Source organism: Colossoma macropomum, unplaced genomic scaffold (assembly GCF_904425465.1).
Source record: "Colossoma macropomum unplaced genomic scaffold, Colossoma_macropomum, whole genome shotgun sequence".
NCBI lineage: Eukaryota > Metazoa > Chordata > Actinopteri > Characiformes > Serrasalmidae > Colossoma > Colossoma macropomum.
In genome coordinates, this window is record NW_023494809.1 from 17,468,201 (window position 1) to 17,493,350 (window position 25,150).

General features: G+C 36.7%; 2 protein-coding genes across 3 annotated transcripts; both read right to left on the reverse strand.

The window, feature by feature from the left end:
* Positions 1-192: 192 nt before the first annotated feature.
* On the reverse strand, positions 193-5,797 carry msrb2 (methionine sulfoxide reductase B2). Its single transcript, XM_036558845.1, has 5 exons — positions 5,579-5,797; positions 2,945-3,045; positions 2,035-2,111; positions 1,749-1,896; positions 193-865 (listed from the first exon to the last, which is right to left on the reverse strand). The coding sequence occupies exons 1-5, from the start codon at positions 5,688-5,690 to the stop codon at positions 761-763; spliced, it is 543 nt and encodes a 180-aa protein (XP_036414738.1). The 5' UTR covers positions 5,691-5,797; the 3' UTR covers positions 193-760.
* Positions 5,798-6,963: 1,166 nt separating this feature from the next.
* On the reverse strand, positions 6,964-24,506 carry armc3 (armadillo repeat containing 3). 2 transcript variants are annotated; one of them, XM_036558871.1, is made up of 18 exons: positions 24,450-24,506; positions 23,983-24,031; positions 23,334-23,451; positions 23,095-23,220; positions 22,230-22,298; positions 21,940-22,115; positions 20,096-20,290; positions 17,727-17,910; positions 16,738-16,890; positions 15,356-15,464; positions 14,711-14,960; positions 13,659-13,795; positions 12,525-12,693; positions 12,333-12,433; positions 9,908-10,006; positions 8,728-8,922; positions 8,113-8,275; positions 6,964-7,164 (listed from the first exon to the last, which is right to left on the reverse strand). In XM_036558871.1, the coding sequence occupies exons 2-18, from the start codon at positions 24,028-24,030 to the stop codon at positions 6,964-6,966; spliced, it is 2,493 nt and encodes an 830-aa protein (XP_036414764.1). In that variant the 5' UTR covers position 24,031; positions 24,450-24,506. The 2 variants fall into 2 exon arrangements, with proteins under 2 accessions (XP_036414764.1, XP_036414766.1); XM_036558873.1 differs by having other exon boundaries at positions 23,983-24,034; positions 24,450-24,482.
* Between the last annotated feature and the right edge of the window lie 644 nt (positions 24,507-25,150).

Here is a 25,150-nt window from a genome sequence, read left to right on the forward strand (position 1 = left end):
TTTAAAAGCACAGAAAAAGGCAAAAATGAAAATTTATTAAAATTAATAGTAACTATAATAATGATGACTAAAAAAGGAACTGAAGCTAACTAGGGAACCAAAAGGAACTAAAAATAAATTAATAAAAGAAAGTAAAAACAGGAAAAAAACAAAATAATAAAACAAGGTAAACAAAAAATACAAATAAATAAATAAATAATAAAACACATTTTATTATATAAAACATAAAATAATTAGTTGAAAAATAAATACAGGTTATTGTATTTTTACACAGAATAATTATTGCCAAACATAAACTGAAAGACAATTTTATTGATGTAATATATTTTATTCATGTGGAAATGATGGACAAACTTGAATCAAGTAAATTCAGTGCATCATGTTTTCCAGTGAAACACACACACCAGTACCTGCTCCAACTGTATTCCTGCGTACATTTAATTATTTCTCTTATGTCTCAGAGTTAAATGCTTTATTAAATTATGTCTGCACAAATAATTGTACAAGCACATATTTGAAGCAGCATTGTTTATCAATGCACTAACAGTACAGAGAAAGCATAGAAAGAGAAAGAACAGTACATAATACAGAAAATTAAACAAACTTGCTCATTTTTTTTTAGGATATCAGCATAAAAGATGACACCCAGTACATTTTGATAAACACTGATACATTAGCAGAAGATGTTCCATCCAGGCTGGATGTATATTTATAACACCTCCAGGGAAACGTCTCTGTGGGACTGTGTGAGATGTATGTGTTAGTTTTCTCTGGGTTTGAAGTTCAGAGCAACACTGTTTATGCAGAATCTGTGGCCGGTTGGATCTGGTCCATCATCGAATACATGACCAAGATGGGCATCACACTGCCGAAACAAAAACACATTTTATTTAAATTAGTAATTACCCTCTGAAAGGTAACCTGAATTAGTATGACTTATAAGAATTTGCAGCCATATGTATATAAGTCTTTGAAGGCACTAAGCACATATATATATGTGTTTATATGGTTATATGTTGCTGTCCAAAGAAAAACATGCATCTTCAAAATGTTAACTTTACAGGAGAAAGCAAACATTTTCTTAACTTTAAATGTTAATTAATGTAAATACGTTTTATTCTAAGTGATTTTGGAGCATTTCTGTTGGTCCATTCATCACGAAATTTCCACACAATATAAAGCTATTCCAATAATGCAAAAAAAAGTATTTTAATCTCTTTGTTTTCCTAAAAAAAAAAAACCCAAATATCTATGACTATAAATACACGACTACATAACAGTAATTCACAACTGCAGCCGTTCCATTTTAACAGCCCAGGTGTTGGGATGACACAGAGAGAACACACTTGGCCAAAACTGTTCTTATGAATTTTTCTTAAGTTTTACTGTAACCACACAGTAAACAAGTAGTTCCTTTTACTTTTGCTTTCCCTAAGGTATTTTCGTATCCATGGCAATTCTTTCCTCTGGAACTGGTCCCATCTATGACAGGACAAATTATAGCTTACTTTATAAATACCTCTGACTGAAAGATTTATTAAAATGTTCTACCAAAATGTGTATTTCCCCATTGAATTCAGCATCTGCCCTTTGGCTTCTGTTATAAGTATATTTCAAGTCAACAAGTTCTCTCTTCTTTTCTAAATTACTGTCCATGGCAACCAATCATATGATACAGATACAGCAGATAGGGATTAGGTTGAAAAACACTGGAGTATTCCCTTAATGTCTCTGTTGCCTGCACTCACTTGCTTGCAGAGAACCTCTGTTCCTATGCTTCCGAGTGAATTATCAGGACGCCGGACGATGCTGGAGTGACTCTCGTCTCTCTCCCACATCCCATGAGCCTCGAAGAATGAGGGCCAGCCGGTTCCAGAGTCGTATTTTGATTCTGAGCTGTTGGAAATATTCAGAATTTTAGTAGGGATGGAAAAAGAGATCTCATAACATGGTGTAACTTTAATCATTACCATGAAAGATTAATATCTCTTTTAAAATTAAGCATAACCACACAGAGCTCCATAAGGCTTTTACCTGAACAGCGGTGCATCACAGCAAACACAATGGTACATCCCCACTTCACTGTGGTTTAAGTATATTCCACTGAACGGCTGTGTGAAAGGAAACATTTGACAGAATTATGAATCATGACTGGGTATTATTGATTATTGTGTTTACAGCTGCTTGAAAGGAGACTCAGGAAATGTCAAATAACTATTATTTAATCCAATTCAAAGGGTTAAAATAATTATTTCACAACTTATTTATCTACAGTAAATTATCCAGCAACCAGGATGAATTTTTTATGACCTACTATAAATTTTTCAGTATCTACGATGAATTACTTGGTATCTATGAATTTTTCAGTAAATACTATTAATTATTTAATAACTACTATGAATTATTCAGTGTCCATAATACATTATTTAGCGACTAGTAAGAATTATTTATGATCTACTATGAATTATCCAGTATACATTATAAGTTACTTGGTATCTACTATACATTATTCAGCAACTACTATGAATTATTCGGTAACTACTATGAATTATTCCGTAACTACTATGAATCAATGAGTGACAATTGTGCATCATTCAGCACCCACTATGAATTATTTAGTATCTACTAAAAATTATTCAGTAACTACAACATTTTATTCAGAACCTAATACAAATAATTCACTATTTGCTGTTAATTCGATAACTACTTTGAATTATTTCAGTATCTACTATGAATTGTTCTATGATGACCCCATATATTTCAGTCATTACTATGAATTATTTAGTAACTACTACATATTTTTCAGTATCTACTATGAATTATTCAGTAACTGCTAAGAATTATTCCGTAGCTTCTATGAATTATTCAGTATAGACTAGGAATTATCCAGTGTCTACTATGAGTGGTTCATGTTACTAGTCTAAACTTTAATGTTTCCACACACCACTTCTGTGCCTTTCTCTCTGGTGACCACATACTGCTCTGGAGTGAGTTTCTTCTGCCAGTCTATAGATCTCTCATCATATCGGGTTAATGATAAAAGATCTGTGAAAACAAACAAAAAAATGCATTGATTAACCCCTCAGAATCCCAGGCTTATTACATACTAAGGCTTATTATACAAACTGGCTGAGCTATTCTCAGGTTATAGAAGTGTGTAACAAAACTTTGGGCCTGCCGGCTGGCCCTGGCCTTGTGATTGGTTAATGAACCTGCAAGATTTTTGTGATTCTTAAAGCACAGCATTGGTTAGAAATATAGCATACAAAAAATACTGTTGTTATTCAGAATCGCCAAGGCTAATCAGGAAATAGGCTGCATTTCAGTGCTTGAATATATTAGAGTGTTTCTTAACAAAATCTCATAGTTTCATAGGTAGCTTATATAGAAATACTTCAATGATTAATAATAAATGCAGTTTATTAACAGAAACTGCAAATAAAACACTAGACAAAAAGATAATTTGAAATTAATTAATACTGGGTGCTGTTAGATTAATTATTAATCAAAAGTACAATCCTCATATAAGTTGATTACTGAAATAATTGACTGGCCTTAAACTTTACATCATTTGTGATGCTTCTCTTGTTTCAAAGAAATAGTTTTTGAAGTAGGCAAACTGTATAACAGCTGCTAGTGGAGATTTCACCTTTGGGTCAACTCCGACCTGTAATGGATGCATGCATCACCACAGTGGTACAAATCCCACCTCCGATAAAACACTGATAATCTCTTTAAGAGGACATGACATCGCAGAATGTGAAATTGGAAAACAATTTGGCATAATTTTGGCAGTAAGAGGTGCTAACAACTTGCTAAACAAGGTTTTGTTACCATAAAAACAGGGACTTGTGCATGGCTGTGTAGAGCTCAGAGTTAGTCATTGCTTCATGGGAATTAGTACAGTGAGTAATGTTACAGCCACGTATGTTACAGATTGAAATTCAGATCCTTGGTCGGATAGAAATAATTTTTTGGTTGCCCTGTGAAAAACTCAACACTACATTTATTTTCCTCTGAAACAGAATTGATCTATTTTCATAAGAGTGATGCAAAATACTTTTGGATTATTTTGATTCGCATTCATGTAGACTTTTTTTCCCTTTAGCCCTTGTCCCCAAAAACTGTCTGTGCATGGACTTATATACCAGTGTGTCATACAGAGTCAGATACCACATAATTAAGTCAACTTAAGATTACTAAATAACACAGCACAATGTGAAGCAAGTATGTGGTGATTTAAGCTTTCAGTTTGTATATGTAAGCTGTATTCGGCTAGTAGCTTCAGTGTAAAACAAAGGCCCAATCCCATTTCACCCCTTGCCCCTACCACAAAGCCTTTATCCTTCCGTTTTGCGCGCTCATGCCTAGGGTTAGGGTGTCCTGATTTTTATTGAGATGTAGGGGTAGGGCGAAGTGTTAGGGCTACATAGCCCTCCAAACGGAGGTTTTTCAGAGGCAAACTCCAAACGGAATGTTATGAGAAAAAAAGAAAAAATGGCAAGATGGCTGCGCGAGCGACCAAAAAAACAAACAAATAAAAAATTACAATAACCATTGTATTATCTTAGTTTAATGTCGTTTCAATGTATTATGGTCCTTTTCTTCATAACAAGCATTAAAAATTTCTAGTAGTATGCTGATTTCTCGGTAGCTAGCTAGCTAAATTTCCCGATCCACCTTAAATGTTGCAGTAGTTACATGCTGACGCTTCACGCATCAGAACTGCTGCACTATTTAAGGTGGAATGGGAAAGTTTGAATGAGAAGCGGGTGAATAGCTGAATTTAACTTCATACAGAGCACTGCTAGTAGCCTGTTAATGAAGAAGTGTTCTTTTTTGTTGGGTTGTCCCATTTCATAGGGAAAGATTTCAACCACTCAACAACTCAGTTCCAAGGGGCAACGTGACACTCGAAAACAAGTGGTAGAGGTAAAAATAAGAAATGGGATTGGGCCTAAAGAAACAAAATTAAGACATCAAACATGTTTTTGCTGAGCATCTACTAAACAAATCTGCGTAAGCTTTTTAATTCAAATTGAAAAAGTAGCGTTTCTAAGTCAGGAGAAAAAACTTGCAATTACACATTTCCACCAGAGAGGTCTCCATATCACCTCGACCTACATAGTGTAGCTTTAGAGAAGTCAATTTGTTGAACACAATATATTGTTTCAAGTTATAGTTTTTGCAGGAAGATTTTAGTATTCAGACCTGAATTTTGCTTGCACTTTTGACCATTTGTCCAAACTTGGGATGCCAAACATGTCTTGGCTGACTACATTTGGGCTAAGAGGTAATTTGTGTAACTTTTTTTCTTCACTGAACTATTCCTTTAATCCCTATATAATTTAGTCAAGGCATGCCACTGTATTGACCTCAATAGTTCAGACCAGTTTCCAATCCTGATCCTTTATAATTCCTAATTTGCATATTTTAATGTTTCTTGTTCTATAACTTGATTCAACTAATCAGCCTTTCATTAGGATAAAACAAGGATGCTAGAGGGGAGAACACTAAAATGACACCTTGACTGGTCTATAGCTAATACAGCAGAAAAAAAACCAAAAAACATTCTTACCTGTTGTTGTGCAAAGTGGTCGGATCAGTATAAATCTCTTCTTAGACAATGCCAATTTTGCAGCAGTTCCATTAGAAATCAAAGGAATAAAACGAAGTAGAAAACGAGACATCCTGCAGGAGGAATTGAACTTCACCCCTCCTCCTCAACAAAAGCTCAGTGACTGCACTCTGAAGCCTCTGAACTGAATATTTTTACTGCTGCTTACTCCACGTGCCCTCCCTTGCTCAACAGCCAATGTGAGACTGCTCAAAAGCGTGCTTAGAGCTGATAATGTAGGTCAAAGTTAACAAAAACTACCATCAGCTTCCAGCCACGCGGTAATGGGAACTGATGTGACCTGCAATAGCAGCCAATGCCATTAATAATTAACATCTAGTCTTTTGCTTTTATCTTATCATTTAGTCTTGAATACTTGATAAATCCATCTTTGACACTGAAACCCACTACAACAAAAAACTTCCTGTGACGTTCACTGCAACATGTTATGTAGTTTCAGACAGATTACAAATTAGCCCAAATTTTATTATTATTATTATTATTATTATTATTATTATTATTATTATTATATTATTATATTATTTTTCAAAAATTCTGCATACTTCACTAGTTAAAATGTGTATGAAGTCATTCAGAGTGGTTTGAGGTGATGGTTCATTGTAGAGAAACTTATGGAGTCAGAGGTACATGCAGGGCATTTTAAGGCAAGATAGTCCAAAAAAAAACCCTTATTTTTTCAGATTTTCCACTATTTTACCAGAACAGGTTCACTGGTGGTTTTGGATAGTTAATAAAATGTAAATAAATGAAAGGCTATGTCTGACATCATGGCCCTTGGTATCTATCACCACCACTGTAAAGAAATCTGAGTAGCTAAGTTTCCCTATGATTAATAATTTCACATCATACCACTCTGAATGACTTTGTTTAAATTCATTAATTTATGCAAAACTGAGAAAAATCTGTGGAATTCTTTTTAGATATGTATAATGACAAAAAAAAAAGATTTTGTTTTGTAATGTGTTTAATCTTCATATGTCTGACTGATAACTCGTTGTATGTGACATACTCACTAAAAGTGATGCATTGAATTGACTTTGTTTTTCAAATGAATGAAATCTGTTACATCCATACAATTTTGTATTTCAGTTTACTTACTTTAGACTATAAATGTGATGTAATATATTTGTAGAAAAAATTAATCATGTAAGAAAATCATTCAAGTAAAATTAATGCAGCACTTTGTTCAGCACAGTCCTTATTAGTCCCAGCAAAGACAAGCACCTACACAGCTAATTTGCATTCATATTTAATTATTATGTAAATACAGAGATATAAAAAGATCCAAACTGTAACTTTGCTATTAAATTCTTCCAGTTAGTGTCTCAGATTGTTTGGTATTGTATAGCTGCAGGTGTGCCGCACTTCATGAGGTTGCCAGGTTGATGCATGAGGTCTATAATATAACTCTGGGGTTGAATGTAGAATCCATTTTTTGGGGGGCTGCTGAGAAGAACCTCATTCCAGGCCCGACAGTATTCCCCTCTCACCAAGCTACAGCTCACTCCTATCCTGTCTGCCAAAGCCTGCAGAGCACAGCACGGATTTGAAACAAAATCAAACTGCTGCATGCAGCTCAAGCAGTGATAATGTGAATTAAGTGATTCTTCAGCCAAAAATCTAATTTCACAGATTTCCCCTCTTAACCTAAATATAATCGATCGGCTGAGACATGTTTGGTTTCTTTAGTTTAACTTCTTTAACTTTTTTTAGTTTGGTTCTTTAGTTTAATACTGAAACTACAAGACTAATGTGCAAAGGTCAAGAGACCATCCTTCATTTATTTACTTTCCAGTCAAAAGGCCGTTAAGTATACATTTTTCAGTGTCGGGAAAAAAAGCACAACATATACTAATATACTTAACAGAAAATTGCACAGACCTCAACGGCTAAATGTAACTTTACATTTTTCAGTATTTAGTGTGTGAAGATTTTGCTTTCCATTCCAGCTTCCATTTTTTTCAGGAGACTCGCTTTCATTTTTTTCAAAGACATCTGCAGGGATATTTTTTTCATACCTCCAAAGTTCTTAGAAGTTGTTTTTTTCATTTTCTACTTCTTAAGATTTAAGTAATCCCAAACACATTCAGTAATGTTAAGGTCTGGAGGTCTAGTCAGTCTTAGAACTTAGAACACCAGCAGCTTCTTTGTTTGAGTTGTCTGTTTCCTTTTCTCTGTAAGAGCTTCTTAACAGCTACACATCTTTTTAGACACATAGTGTTGTCTTCTCACAGTGGAAAGATGGACAGAAACACGTCTGGATTTTTTTTCAGATCTGAAGCAAGAGTGGAGCTTGATTTTCTGTTTTAGTGGTCTACCAGGTTTTGCTTGGCTGTTAGGAGTCCCATTTTCTCTATAACTTTTAATAGTATTTTTGAACTCCAGTTTTGGCCGTTTGAAAACATTTGAGCAAAGGGGGGAAAACTGTGTAAATGTTTGGCTTGATCATCACAGATAGAGGACTGGATCTTTACTTTGAAAAGCAGGGCTCTGTGGTAGTAGGTGCCTTTTTTGATCTTTCCGATGGGGATGATGTTAGACCGGAGTTCAAACTTCAGCTCACTCAAGTGAAGCTGCCAAGGAAAGTCATGCTGTTTCTTAATATCCACGGGACCCCCCATTGCATCACACACCAACCTGTATGAATCATTTATCACATCATAATTAATATTAATAACCACATTATTAATACATTTTATCACTGTTTATGATATCACATTGTATTGATAAAAAAACACCAAGAGCCAATTTCCCAGTCCCAGATTAGGGCTAAGACTACACAAAAAAAAATTCCAATGCTATTTCTTAATTGAGACTGAAATTTACTCCAACTTTCTGCAAAGCTGAACCTACATATATAAGATAATACATGTACATACATGTAATGTTTTCAATGTCATTTTTTAAAGTGATAATGTAGTGGTGGTTATTCATTTTAAGGATTTCTTCTTTAAAAACTTCCCTGCTGATAGTATAACGGTATCGCAGTGTGCTTTATTACTACATATAACCACATTAATGACTGCCATCTGTCTCATGAACGTTCCAGCTTTGGGAGATCATTAGGATTGGAGTTAGGTAAAACTCACTTAGCCAAAGCAGTGTATATCTCAGCTTCTTCATTTTGGGGCAGGACCATTTTAGCTGCCTCTGCGATTAGGCACTGAAAGGCAGTGTCGTACGGCAGAGCCCACGGCTCTTCCACTCCAGCATCCTGCAGTGGTTTATACCCATCCTCATCTCTCTGTTTCTCATCCTCCTGCCGGCCTTTACCTTTCATTTTACTTAAAAAAAAAAGATTAATGGAAAATTGGTGAGAGATTCCTGACTGATGTTACTTTATTTCATTGTGAAATAATTCAGTGCAGCATGAAATCTCAAATCCCACCACAATTCTACAGTTCAAATATGACTGGACGTTTATCTGTTTCTTTGCATAATTTGTTATCCCCCTTTCACCCTGTTCTTCAGAGCAGGTATTATTTGGATGGTGGTTCATTCTTAGTACTGCAGTGACACTGACGTGGTGGTGGCCTGTTAATGTGTGTTATGCTGGTACGAGTGGATCAGATACAGCGGTGCTGCTGGAATTTGTAAACACCTTAGTGCCACTGCTGGGCTGAGAATAGTGCACCAATCAAAAACATCCAGCCAACAGCATTCGGTGGGCAGTGTCTTGTGATCATTGATGAAGGACTTACTAACACAAACTGTGCAGCAACAGTTGAGCTACTGTCTCTGACTTTACATCCTTACAAGGTGGACCAGCAAGGTAGATTTGTCTTATTGAGTGGACAGTGAGTGGACACAGTGTTTTAAAACTCCAGCAGCACTGCCAGCAGTGTCTGATCCACTCGTACCAGCGCAACACACAGTAACACGCCACCACCACGTCAGTGTAACTGCAGTCCTGAGAATGATCCACCAGCCAAATAATACCTACTCTGTGATGGTCCTGGGGGGCGGTGGTGCTGACCACTGAAAAACAGGGGGAAAGGGAGCTAACACATTATGCAGACAAACAGATGGACTACAGTCTGTAAATGAACACCTACAAAGTGCACCTATATGGTAAATGGATCCGATAAAATGGACAAAGAGTGTAGAAACAAAGTATGTATACTTAATGAAGTGGCTGGTTGCATTTAAGCAACCTTAGTGAGAGACATGAAAAATTGGTTTATGAATGGGGAACGTCCTGAGATCTCACAGGTTAAGACTAAGGACTCCAACTTGAAATGAGGCAGGCAAATGCACATGCACACTCACCTTGGTGTTTTGCTGCTCCCTTTGCTGCTCAGAACAGATGAAGTGCGGGTTTCTGTTGGACTGTCCTGCTGTCTGTCCTCCACTGACTCAGCAGTCACCCTGAAACCACAACAAAGCATAATTTTTAGTCTGGCCTGGCTTTAAAACAGTTGCATTTTTTTACTTAGTCAAATGTAATTTGTTGTACTTCATCTAATCATTAGCTACTCCAGCACCAGCTGATGCTACTTGAACATGTTGCCTTTTTGACCTGTTTTACATCTGTATTTATTGGCTAGTGCTTATGCCCTACAAAAGCTGTCATTGCTTGAATTGTGCTTATACAAATGGACAATTAAAGGAACACTCCAGTATTTTTCAACCTAATCTCTAATGCTGCACCAGTATTGTATGGTCAGTTATCACAGTCACTAATTTCCCGGTGCTTAAAAAGGACTAAAGGCATTGGCTCACAATGCACTTAGAACAGAATTCTATTATAATTGTGTTTTTGAGTTAATGGCTTTTCTGTCCTTTGAGTAAAAACACAGAAACGTGTCAAAATTATTGCCTGTTGTAATCAACCTTGTGCTACAGATGCGGCAGATAGGATGAAATTTGGACAGCAAAGGATCCAGTAGTCAGAAATATGACACAGATTGGCACTTGCCAGGACAAGGATAAAGGAGCTTTAAAAGATCTTCAAATGTAATGACTCTACAAACAAAAATCAGGTTCTTTATAGAATCTGAAAGCTAGACAGTAAGAAGCAGGACCAAATCAAGTATCCAGACTGAAGCTCCTATTTTGGGCATATTATGAGAATTCACTGGGAAAGACAATTATGCTACGAACAGTTGAAGCTAAAAGAGCCATAGTTTTATGAAAAAGCCATAGTAAAGAAGCCTGAAGAGTCAAACAGAAGACAGGACATTCTGGAGATACACTATCCATATGGTCGCCAGGAGTCGGAATCCATTTAATGGCACTTAATAATACTAATAATAATATTCCTTTAAGCTTTATGTTAATGTAGGGTGTCACTTACAGTAACAGAAACAACAACACTTAACAGTGCCAACGTCACTGCAGTTTTACGTTTACAACAGCATGCTTATCTGAGCTGTTAGTAAACAGCTTTTATTAGCTGGAAACAGGTCATGTATATAGCCACTCAAATCAAGCAGTGAGTAACTGCATTCTAACCCCTTTAAGTAGACTTGCCAGGGAAAAGGCTAATTAAGATGGCAGTGCAATCACTGAACCAGAACACATACACAAAAAAACTCCATGGTGACACACTGCAGGGTCATTAACATGCTTTACTGGCAATGAGAGTGAATTATAGTGCTCGGGCCTCAATTACGTAACGCAAGACAGTTTAATATTCCAGTGATAGTGTGAGCTAGTGGTGGCAGATCAATGTGGAGTTTTAAAACCTCTTTACCAAACACAAAGAGCCTGTTTTCTCTTTAAAGTGAACTTGGTCAACACTGAAAAGATCAATTTCACAGTGAAAAACAATGAGCAGAGGGGGCAGAATGGCAACATGGAGGAAAATGACAATAAACAGCTAAACCACATTATACTCTGAAAAGTGATTCTTTGGTTCAAATGTCTACCATTTGCACATGTGAAAAATATACTTACTATATTACATACACAATTACTGCCAAAAGCAAGACTGAGATACAAAATTGTGCTTCTATTTTATAATCAAGTGGAAATGATGTATCAAGTATTTTCAGTGCATTACTTCAGCTGTAAAACGTGATGACTGTGAATAATTCTGAGATGTTTTGGACTGGATTTAATTCAGAAATTGGTCAGACGTGAACATAGTAGATCTACATATATGAATTGTTCAATTTTGACTTCTATGCCCAAATAGTGCACTATATATCCCAAACTCAATTGTTCATATGTGGCTGAATTCCAAATGGCTCTTTGTTAGACATGGTAGGCACTGTTTGAGTGCAGGAGCTATTCATTTAAAGGGGACTTCCATAGATTTTTCAAAATACTGCATAATTACATCATGATTATGTCAACGAAGATATTCAGAGTGATTTGATATGAAATGCTCCATTCTAGAGAGTTAGAATTGTTCACATAGGTATCGATAGGAACATGCAGGGTGTTCTAATGCTATAGGCTTCCATTACATGTTAGCTACATTAGCCCTGTAGCTCCAGTGCAAAACTAAAGAAGCAAACTTCAAACACCAAACATGCCTTGGCTGACTGACTACAACAGAGGTTCATTTTAGGCCAAACCTCTAAAAACAGGACAATACTTTAAGATCATAACTGTGATAAATAATCTTCACTATGTTGTAATTATTTAAAGAATATTTGTATCCTCAGGCAGTCAGCAATACATGACCCAGCTGATGTGAAAAAGAGTAAAATATGTTGCAAAACCCCAACCCTTGGCCTTGACATACTGATCCTGAGGTTTTCCATTAACTGCAATGACGGCTCGATGCTGGTTGATAACCTGCTTGGCTATATCTTCTAGGGCAGGAACCCTGTCACCCATTCTGGCCTGTGAGCAGAAAGAGGAAGTAAGAGAGGATTGTCTTACGGTGCAGTAGGGATTAACAGAACTTCATCTCAACAACAGCGTGTTCATTAACCTGTCCTGGGTCGTAGAAGCCATCAGCAATGATATCAGTGTGAGACAAGTGTCCAGTCAGGCTGTATTTTACTGAAAGGTTGCTGTCCAGCAGTCTCTGCAGCGCTGCCTCACTAAACTTATTCTTGCGGTTCAACGAGCAGTTAATCTCCTGGAGGATCTCCAAAGCTCTGCATCAGAGGAAACAAACACTATAAAACAATTTGAACTTTTATCGAAACTATCTATATAACGATAGAACAGAACAGTTCTGGAATTTTCTAATCCTGGAGCTTTAGCCCCTTCTGCTGGCTGTTCTTGAACACTACATCTAATACATGCAACATGCATTTTGGGGGTTGGCTTGAAAACAGTAGTATTTACGAGGCCAGTTTCGCAGACATGGATTAAGCCTAGTCTTGGACAAAGTTGAAGCATCAATGCTGTTTCACCATTGAAAATTCTTTTCAGTCCAGGCTTATGCTTAATCTGGGTCTGGGAAACTGGCCCTATCTGTCTGAATGCTTGTAGACACCTGCTCATCCAGTGTTTCTTCTGAACTGAAGGGTATTAATTTGGGGGTTTGTCCCCCTTTACTGCAGGAACAGCTCCTTATGGGAAAGTTTTACACTAGATGTTGAAACATTGCTGTAAGGATTTGATTGCATTCAGCCACAAGAGCATGAGCATGAGTCAGCTACTGATGTTGGACGATCCGTTCCGTATCACTTCAATTCACCCTAAAGGTTTTGAATGGAGCTCTATCACTTTAGAGAACACTGTTTCACTGCTCCACAGCCAAATGCTGGGGAGTTTTATTTTCCTCTAGTCCCTCTGAGCGTGGGACTCGTGTGGCTACTCTAGAGCTTCCCATTCTATTGGTCAACTGGTTAAAGCAGCTAAATTCACGCAGTCCAATCTCATTTGTCAGATATTAGCTGAATATTTTAATCACTGACGCTATAGGAACATGTTGCAGCATTTAGTAGTTTATTTAAATATTGTTTAATCAACCAATGGCTTATCGTAGTTTTGGCCATCCAAAAGCCGACATTACTTGAACAATGCTCATGCCAATTTGAGCAGTAAATTAATGTGAATACTACACCATATCACATATTCAAGCATATTAAATGAATATTAAACATGACCTCACCCTAATTTGCACATCTCTGTAGCAGTTGGTTCATCATTCGCGCACACACTGACTGCCCAGCATGCATTCCGACGAATTTCAGTGTTGTTTGATTTCAGCAGTTTGACTAGCGGCAGCAGGCCTCCAGCATTTCTCAACTGCACATACACAAAGAAATATTCTCAGCAAGAAATACTGAGACGTAGTTACTTACAAAACCTTTACTAATACTATTTTTTTTTCCTAACAGCAAAAATGCTACATTGTACCTTGTGTTTTTGTTTGAACATACAATTAAAGTGGAACCCCAACTGTTTTTAAACGTCTGCACAATTAAATGATTAAGATGTAAAATACTTCGATGTGAAATGCTCGATTCTAAAAAAAAAGATGAATTATGTTATGAATACATGTTACTGTCTGAGGCATTGTTTTGTAAAAGTTTGGAGATGGTTTCAGCCAAAAACACATTTTAAGACATTCATGGTAGAGAGATACATGCAGGGCATTGTAAGCAAAATAGTGCCCAAAGAAAACTTTTCAGACTTACCACTATTTTACCATTATCAGCATTACATATAAAACTCAGAAGAGACGTGTAAGTGCAATGGTTGTCTTGAATAAAAAATACAATGGCTATACATAATAACCCCTGGTGCTTGTCATCACTACTGTAAAGAAATCTGACTCAGTAAGTTTCTCTACAGTGAACCATTTCACATCAAACCACTCTGAATGACTTTGTTTACATCTCAACCACTGAATTATACAAAAATGATGAAAATCCAGTGAAATTTAACTGATAACTAGTGATCAATTCAAAGGTTTGGAATCACTCATAATTGTAATAATAGTTGCTGTGTAATATGAAATGCATATATTCATAAATATTATCAACTAGAAACCAGAAGGTCGTTTATAGATGTTTTATTCAATAGACCTATTGACAAGAGCAAGCAGTTAAATAACATAATTGTAATTATCTATTTATAGTGTCTGCCTGGAGGTTTGATCGCTTTTGAAATACGAGGAATTCTGGAAAGATGACTGCTGATGTTGAGCAGATATGATACCTCGCCTCTTCCCTCTGCGTTGCAGGCCAGCGTAGCCACAGCCTGGGTGGCGCTGATGAGCGTGTGGTTGTCTGTGGACTGCAGCGGCTCCAACAGTGCCCGCATGGCACCGTGAGTGATGATGCTGCAGCGCAGGGCCTCCTGGGATGCCATATTGGTCAGGACTGACGCCACATGCGCCACTGCCCCAGAACAGCTGTCCTGCAGAAGTCGAACCAGAAGCTCTTCTCCTTTTGCTTCAGAAACCGCACTGAGAGTGGACAGGAAGCACTCACTGTGTTACTGAATACTGCTGTCAGTCCATTTTTTATAGATATCAGTATGTCACACAGTGACATAAGCAAGTATATCAGAAATTACTGAAAGAATTCTACCATTTTTTCCAATGTTGTGTTCTGCAATAGCTGACACAGCAAAAGGCTCTGTCTCAGAAAGTGAAAAATACATCTACATGCAGTAGAATAATTCAGGCCAACTGGTCAGAGTTTATGGGTAAACTGTGTTAGTCAAGATTTCAGCTTTATATGACTGTATTCCTCCAAAACTGTGGAAAAAAGCATTTGTTATATGGGTAAACTGTACGGGTTGATACTGTGAACTTGACACCCGTGAAACTGCATTATTGTGTGGTTGGCTGGCACTCACTATGCATTCAGCTGGTTGCTGTTGGTCAGGCTGGACAGGGCCTGAGCTGCAGCCTCTTTTACCTCATTTCCCTCACTGTTCAGCAGCTGCACAATGGGTCTGATTCCATCTGAAATACAAACACCTTCATCACTCTGGGACCTTTTCCTGTAGCCTCATTCAATCAGTGGCAACCAACATAGCCACCTGAGCAAAGGAGCAAGTGGATCCTGTGCAACCCCAAGCATACACAATCAAAATTTTGATTTGCAGTGGAAATATCTGTGTGGGTATGAGTTAAAGTTATTTTTTTTTAATAATTTAATGAATCTCCCATAAAATAGATCAGTGAAAATGCCTCATGATTTGCTATGATATTTAAGCAGAAGCAAGGCATGCCGCAATGCAATTTGATTATTAATCCTGAACCAAATTGTTTCTTGAAATCTTGACTAAATATGTTGAAATAAGTAAATGTAGCAGCATTATATCATGAAACACACTCGAGTACAAATGATAATGGCTGACTAATGTTTGACAGTTAATGCCTTTAACAACAGATAACACCCTTATTCAACCCCTTCAACCTCTAAAAAAAACCCCACGATATTTTCATTCAAAATCAGGTGCCTATGGCAACCATCACATCGTAGTGTATATTAGTCTCATAGTAGCCAACAGGGCTGCATGATATATTGTTTGTTAATCATCATCATCATCATCGTCGTTAACCGCTTAGTCCAGCTAGGGTCGCGGTAGCAGTTGGGAGAGCAGAGAATCCCAGACGACCCTGTCCCCCGCAACTTCCTCCAGCTCATTCCCGGGGACCCCAAGCTGCTCCCAGGCCAACCTGGAGATATAATCCCTCCAGCGCGTCCTAGGACGACCCCGGGGTCTTATCCTGGTAGGCCGTGCCTGGTACACCCCCACCGGGAGGCGTCCAGGTGGCATCCAGATCAGATGCCCGAACCACCTCAGCTGGCTCCTCTCAATGCGGAGGAGTAGCGGCTCTACTCCAAGCTCCTCCCGTGTTAATCAGTATTGCAATATTTGCCTGAGAAGGTTGCAAAGCACAAGTGATCCAGTATTTTGTTGTGCTGTTAACATTGTGACCAACCTCATGTTTCCCTAAGGTCTTGGGATGAATAGAGGTGTTTAAATAATCAATTTGGTCAAAATAATACAGGCCAGTCTTTGAACATTTTCCTTCAAATAATACCCATGTGGTTATATTGCAAAGTATTTTGCATTTTGCAGCCCTAGTAGATACAGAATAATTCATGATAGGATCATAAGCCTTAAGATTATTTAACAGAATAATGAGCCATTAGACCTTTAATTAAGCTAAAATTCTATGATACAATTGACAATTTAACAAAGTTATAATAGAATAGGGCTATTACCGAGATGTCTGAAAGTATCCTTGCTGCTCAGGTTACTGCTCATTACTGCCACTGCCTGGCACACAGCAGTACGTATGCCCTCATTCTCCATCGCAAGCAAGTCAATGAGGGCCTTCTCAACGTCTTGCTCATGTAGGATCTTTCTGTTCTCACCTAGACAACACAATACAACACAAGACAGTGTTTCTGATATTACTGGTATGAGCAAAAGCAAGACTAGGACGGTACAATATTAGCACAACAAAATCACAAAATTTTCTTGTCAAAATGTAAGGATTATCAATAACACTGCCCAAATTTACACCAGCTAAATGTGAGAGGTGGTTCACATGTAAAAAAACACATTTCCCATCATCTTAGGCGATACAGATGGCTGTAGGAAACCATGAAGTATTATATGTTCATACAAACAACTTAAATTCCAATGATTTTGCAAAATATCTACATAAATAAATGGTTAAGATGTAAACAAAGTTATTCAGAGTGGTTTGATGTGAATGCTCTGTTCTAAAGAAACTTACTAAATCAGAATTGTTCACAGTGGTGGTGATAGGATCCAGCCGTACACCTCTAAAAGCTCCCTCACAGAAAGTTATCACATATAAGGCAAAATATTGCCCAAGGGAAATGTATTTTTTCAGATTTTCCACAATTTTACCATCACCATTACATTTTATCACTCTGAATGACGTTTATATCGTAACCCTTTAAATCTCAGGCTTATTACATACTAAGGTGTATTATTTAGTAACTACAAGGACTTCAGTGCAACTGGTTGAGCTATTGTAAGACTATATCAGTGTGTGATAAAACTTTTGGCCCGCTGGTGGGCTCTGGTCATTTCAGGGGTTAACCGTTTAATTATACAGAAATTCTGAAATTTTTTTTGCATAATTGAATTTTTTAAAAATCAGCATTCCACAGTGTACTGCTTTACACTCTCTATAGACATCCACAACATGAGAATGAGTAAATGTTTTTTTCCATACTGCTCTGTGCCACTCTGGAGATGGCTTTAACTGCGTTTGTCTGCACTTCAGGTGAGGTGGGTGTGATAATGAACTGCAGCAGTTTTTCCAGCCCCCCTGTCCCTTGTATAAGCTTTGTGGACTCAGTGTCCTCCAGGCAGTTGGAGATGACCCTCAAAGCATCCACATGAAGGTCACTGAACTCCTGCCAACAAGAGGCACATCTCAGGTGACAAAGTGATTTTAAACGATCAGCAAAGTCAGAACACTGCTATCAGCATTTCTGTAAGCCCACTGAACTTCACAAGGATACTGTAGCCTTTTATTGTATCATTATTAGCAATATGTCTGCAAAATAATCATATTAACAAATTTAAAATTTCCCCCTTACACCAAATGTATTCTATCAGCCAAGACATGTTTGGTATCTGAAATCTGCTTTAGTTTTGCGCTGGAGCTACAAGGCTCATGCAGCTAACAAGTTAGCAAAGTAAGCAAGAAATGGCATAAAGTATGCCATTAGCATTGTTAGCATGGTGCTAACTGCATGTCTAAATCATAACACTAAATCATAAATTCAAATTGTGTAGTGTTGTTCAGTGATCTCTAATAGACTTGCTTATGTAGTTTCTGACACTAGGAAAGTGACGTATATAAGGCATTTTTCTGCAAATTTTAGTGCACAATACTATTTATTTGCTTAATTTAACATATTGGGAAAAAATAAAACATAAAATAATGAAATGTGACATAACCTTTGTGCAGGATATAATTGATATAATGCAGCAAATAATTTAGTTAATTTTAAAATAATTTATATAATTTTGCATAAAAATGTGCAGAGGTTTGTTCCCTGTAGGCAAGGTTGGGATGAAATTAGGTTCATCTTAATTTCTAAATTTTTATTTAGTCCAAGTTATATTTTATAAAGGCAGTATTCAGAATACAGTTACCTTTTAAATTTTTAGGAGAATACTTTTAGAATACTTACCCAGTAAAAAAAACATATACCATCTTTAAAAGAAACAAACATCATCAATGTTTGTTTATTAACTACTTTAAAATCAGCACATGGTGTGTTAAGAACACTGAAGAACAATTTAAACGGCTTTTTTACACTACAGTTCATGCCAAAGCATTAGTAGACTGATAAATCAATATGTTGATCAGTTATCAATCTCAGTGTTATTGAGCTCTGCTAAAGCCTGAGTAGACTGATAAATCAATGAGATGATCAGTTTCTAACTCAGTGTTACTGAGCTCTACTAAAGTCTGAGTAGATAGATAAATCAATGAGATGATCAGCTATTAAACTCAGTGTTACTGAGCTCTGCTAAACACTGAGTAGACTGATAAATCAATGTAATGATCAGTTATTAATCTCAACATAAATACACTTTTTTGAAGGATGAATGAACTGAACACTCTCCTCAGTGGTGGACATGTTCATGAGTGATAAACTTACATTAGTTGTACCGGATTTGTGCATGCACTTTGTGGCAAGTTACATACATGACATTAACTAAAAGTCACATAGCTACACACTTCGTCAAATTTGTGAGATTTAATTACTGGCATATGGTAAATTGTTTGCTTAGTTCATGAGATGGCAGTAGGATTATGGGAGTAGCAGTGGACTAAAGCTGGCCACTGATAAGAACTTTTTTTTTCATTTAAATAATTAAATTTTTATTTAAACTATTAATTAAAAATTACATTAATAATACTGTCAACCAAGAACAGCAAGGAACAGTGTGAATTACATAAAAAGGACAAAAGCAGCATTTTTCCTATGTGCCTTTTCAACATGTATTGTAAACGTATGTATTCTAAAAGTATTCTGAATATTGTTCTGTATTGTAACGGAATACATTACTGAATAGATTTAGAACAGTGCATTCAGTATTCAACCATCACTGCTTTTTCAAAGTATTTTGCCCAGCACTGCCTGTAGAGGATGTGTTAACTTATCTTCACAATCAACAAAACATGTAATTTGACTGGCGCATCCAAACTTTTGCATACGACTGAACCTCTCCGCCATAAATATATTTTTATATATTACCTTTTAGGCCAAAGATTACTTAAAACTAGCATCAAACAATGTCTCATTTAAGCCTTGCATGCTTAATGCTTTGCTAATGTGGTTTCAGTCACATAAGCATTCTTGTAGCATTGTAACTTCAGTGAAGTGAAGTTTAGACACCAAACATGGTCTTGGTGACTACATTTTGGGAGAGGCCGATTTTTTTTATCCATCACTTTAAATATATATCTTAATTGAGTACAAGAACAGTGCGCATTATTGACACGAGGGTAGGGGAGGCACAAGGCTGCTATAATGATTTCTAATGCTATGATTATAATAGCTTTGTTGGTACTGAGCTTACTTTAGTTGTGAGGAGTTCCAGCAGTCTGTTGAACCCCTGCTCTACTCTGAAGGCTGCGCGTGTCTCAGCGTCTGTGGTGATGCTCTCCAGAGTTTGTAAAGCGAGCTGCTGAATTATGGGGAAGTCTGAGTGCAGCAGCTCCAGCAGTGGGGGGAGTCCATTTAACTCACGCACCGCCACTCGACTAGGCAGATCCTAAATGTGCATATATCCTCAGCTCAATTTTTTTGCAAGAAACATATGAATTATACAGCTGCTTGACAGCTGCAAGAATACACTGTCCAGTTTCTTAAGTCCACCTGCATAAAAAGATGCAGCTGTTAAACTTAAAAAAGTAAGTTACTGGGTTAACTTGAAATGTTGAGTTCAAGTTAACTTCAATTAATAAGTGAGTAAATATAAATCAAAATATATCTGTCTGTTAACTAAATATTACAAGTTCAACTAAAAATTTTAAGTTTACCCAGTTAATTATTTTTTACGTTTAAAAGCTGCATACTTTTTTTTACATTTTTTTTAAATCTAAGCTACAGACCTCAGTTCTAAAAAAGTAAAATGCTAAAAAATCAGAAAGCAGTGATTTGTACATTTTGTTTAACCTGTACAAAACAAAATATTTGATGCCTTATGAACACTGTTCTTTTGGTAAATAAGTGTTCCATTAAAATTTTATGCCTGAAACACGTTCCAAAAAAGTTGGTACAGGAGCATGTTTACCATGTTTATCACCTTTCCTTTAAACAGCACTTTGTAAAGGTTTGGGGACCGAAGATATCAATTAATCCAGTTATGAAAACAAATTTTTTGCCATTCGGGGTTTTTGTTGTACATATTTTGCGTATCATAATGCTCCACACATTTTTAGTGGGAGACAGTTCTGGATTGCAAGCAGGCCAATCTAGCACTTGCACTCTCTGAATGCACAGCCATGCACAACACATGCAGAATGTGACCTGTCGTGGTCATGCTGAAATAAAAATGGATGTCCCTGAAAATAGAAAGCAGCGTATGATTCTCCAAAATGTGTACATATCTTTCAGAGTTAATGGAGTCTTCACAGGTGGACACTAATACAACCCTTATCCTGGTTTTTGAACTTTACACTGGTAACAGTCTGGATGGTCCATTTCTGCTTTGGCCAGGAGAAACGTTTACTCGTCACACCACAGCACAGGTTTCCACGGTGCATCGGTCCATTTCAGATGACCTCAGATAGCTTCCACTCAAGTTGCATTTGTGATTTCAGCAACAGACGTTCAATCAGTCTTTGACAACAGTTTGTAAAAGTATTCCTAAACCCATGTGGTGATATGCATCATATTAGCATGTCGGTATTTAATGCAGTGTCGCCTTATGGCATCAAAGGTCACAGGCATTCAGTGGTTATATTATGCACCGTAGAGGGTGAAATACCTAAAATCCTTGCAATTGTTAGTTGAAGAATGTTGCTCTCAAACTGTTATTATTCTAATTCACTGATACATTTTTTGGCAAGTTTTTACCCATCCTTGGGTCTTAAATTGCTCCGGTCTCAACTTTTTTGGAATGTGTTGCAGGCATAAATTGTCTTGTTTTTGTACTATTTTCATTTAAATACAGATCAAAGGTCATTTACATCTGTTTTTTATTCTCATTTCACATACTGTCCAAATTTAATTCAACTGGAATTGGAATTAAAGTTTGTACACATTAACCATTTCTCAGAAACATCCACCATATAGTTATCCTTTGTAGATTTACAGTTATAAATTGTAGCTCATCTGTTAATGCACAGTTTATCAGCCCCCTCTACTTCATCCATCAATAGCCAGTGACTGTAGCTGCGAAGTGACATGCTGACCTACCTGAACGAGATTAAAAATGCATTCCACAGAATTCTTCTTCACATCAGGATCTGGGCTGGACAGAAGACGGAGAAGAGGTTCCAGTCCATTGTGATCAAATATCTGGACTTTGCATGTGAAGTCCACGGATAGAGATGCCAAACACAGAGTGGCAAATTCATGGACAACAACATCCTCTATGTGTGGAAAACATGATTAGAAAGAGCATATTATATACATTTCAAAATTTGTGGACAAGAAAATCACAGAACTGTTTTCCACAGAATAAAGAATGTGTTACTGTGCTGTACCTTCTGGTGATAATTTGCTAATGATGGATGGTATGATATTCAGTTTCTTCATAAGTCTTCTAACATCATCTGTTCAAAAGCATAATAATGAAACAGTGGCCACTTCAACAGCTTGACTTTTACTACATTTATCAGTTTAGGCTACGTGCTATGGATGTCACTATCAATTATATTATTAATCCAGGAACTACAAATTATTTTGATGGTTATTAGGTTTTCACTGAACAATAGCAAACCATGCAGAGCCTTTCAAAGATTCCAAAACCATACAAGAAAAAAGATGAACTAAGAAAATACATACAAAATCGAAAACACTATGCAGCACGAAGTGCATATACAGTCATTTGCAAAAGTTTGAACACCCCCAGTCAAATGACATATTTTGTTCATTTGTAAAGTGAAAATAAGTTAACACATCCTCTATAATGAACTTAAATATGACATTTGTCCTTTGACTTTTAGTGCACAATTTACTTGTTTAACATATTTAAAAAAATAAAACATAAAATATGTACTGTGCCATAGTTTTGAATGTTTTATTTTTTCCCCAATAGGTCAAATTCAACAAATAAACAGTAATTGTGCATTCAAATGTGCATAAGTCTGTTTCTTTGTAGAGGATGTGTTAATTTATTTTCACTTAGAAAATCAATAAAACATGTCATTTTAGCCAAGGGTGCCAAACTTTTGCATAAGCATACCCATACTGCATGGGTGTGTCCTTCAGGAGAGCATATAAAATACGCATCATCATGCAAACTGACAACTAATTGCCGTCAATTAACCAATGATTTTTTTTTAATTAAAAGCAACTTTAGTTGAGCAATTATGGCAGCTGTGCGGAACTTTTTCTTTCCTAACTCACTGTTAGAAGCCATGACTCCCACAGCCATGAAAGCATTTCTGCGAACAGTCTTGTCTTCGTGAGAGATGAGGCGGGTGAGCGGCTCCACGGCTCCTAAACCCAGCAGAGAGCTCCTGTTCTCATCTCCTGGAGAATATAGTAAAAACACGCACAGAGAGGGAAAGGTCAGCACTCTGAGGCGCTAAGAGGACAGGCAGTGAGCATGAAAGGCCATTTTCCATTACACATGACTAGGTAACCTTTCTCTGCAAATCTGTGGATGGCCTCACAAGCTTTGGCCAGCACATCTTCTTCTGGAGAGTCGAGCATAAGGACCACCGTCGCTGCATTCTTACTCTCAATAGGCAGTGGGTCAAACTGAAATGATTGCAATAGAAATATAAGGGTAAAACTATTATGAAACCATTATAATGGTAAATATGTAAAAAAAAAAATAAACACAAACAAGGGCGTTTTTATTATGTAAATCATTATAATGGTAAATATGTACAAAACAAACAGATAAAACCATTAAATGGGTAAATCAACACAGACACAAACAGGCAGTGCACCAAACTCTAACCATTATAATAGTAAATATATATAAATATGAACGTATTATGAAGCCATCAGATAGATAAAAAAATTAACACAAACTAAATTATGTTTGGCAGACTTTACGTGTTTTAGGACAAACTGAAATTATAATGTTAAATATACTAAAAATAAACTTGCAGTGGTAAATATGCAACAATAAACACAAACAGAATCATGTTTATTGTACTTCAACAGACAGAGAGCCAAACTGACACTATTATAACGTTAACATGCAAGCATAGTAGGCGAGGTTGACAAGTTTACTTATTTTCAGCTCAGTTATGGGCTATTATCCCTGAGAAAAGACCTCACCGCATCTTTAGGAGGTGGTTCAGATTCTTTCTTTACTTTCTTCCCCATCCTGCTTAAGAAACAGCATTTAAGTTACATGGTTTACAACACATTATGCTTTTCACGCTAACAACAGTACGACTATTTCTTCTAATTCCAATGACAGAATGTCTGCTGCCAAAGTTACTTGGAATATGACTTTAATAACAGTTCGCTAACGTTTACTAAGTAAACAGAGACTAGGTTAGCTAACTAATAGCAAATGGTTAAGTTAGCGTTGTATCTCACAGAGAAATAGCAAGATGGCTACCGTTAGTTATCTAACGCTAGTTATCTAATTCTTTTTTCTTGCAACTTAATAAGTGAATGCAACAGCGAAAATACTATATACTAGCTACATACGGGGTCCAGAAAAATGACTAAAATAAATAAATAATTTGTGTAAGTTACATAAAGGCTTACATTTTACAACATTTTACAAGTCTTACTTTTATAACTCCAGATCCGAATATGAGCTTTCCTGTGTTTGGCTTGCAGTGGTTGCTGGGAAACCGAAGGAGCCTGAAGGTGGTTGCAGTACTGCCTGTGTGCTGTAGGGGGCATTTTAATTTTCAATGTAATTTTATTCATTTTATTTAATGTTCTACAGTTTTTATTAACCATATATATAGTTCCCTAATAATTACTAATTACTTTCACAGTAGGGTCTACACAATAAGGGGGGTTAGAAATATTTCTTAATTTCTATGTTATAATATGGTTGATACATTGTAATAGTTAAGTAGAGTCAACATATATCATTTCAGATTTTTATCTACTTTAGATGTTTTGTTTACAGTATATGAATAGCATGAATTTACAGATAACTGCATTCATGCTATAGATTCTTCTGAATAACCAGTGGTATGTGGTTACATTTAAGCGGTAAGTGATCAACAGAGTGTCTTACATTCTCCAGTGAGCTACATGTGTAGCTCAGTAGCTTTGTTTCATTTTTCATATGTAATTTGCAGACTGGCCAGAATAGTATAGCACATTTTACTACAAGGCAAAGCAGTTCACAGAATATAATATGTAGAGCTTCATATGCCTGGATGAAGATCTACTGTAGCTGTACTGTAGCTGAGGATCTAGCCTATATGTTATGGTCTTTACAGGGACAGCGCTCATGAATTTGTAAGGTTGGATC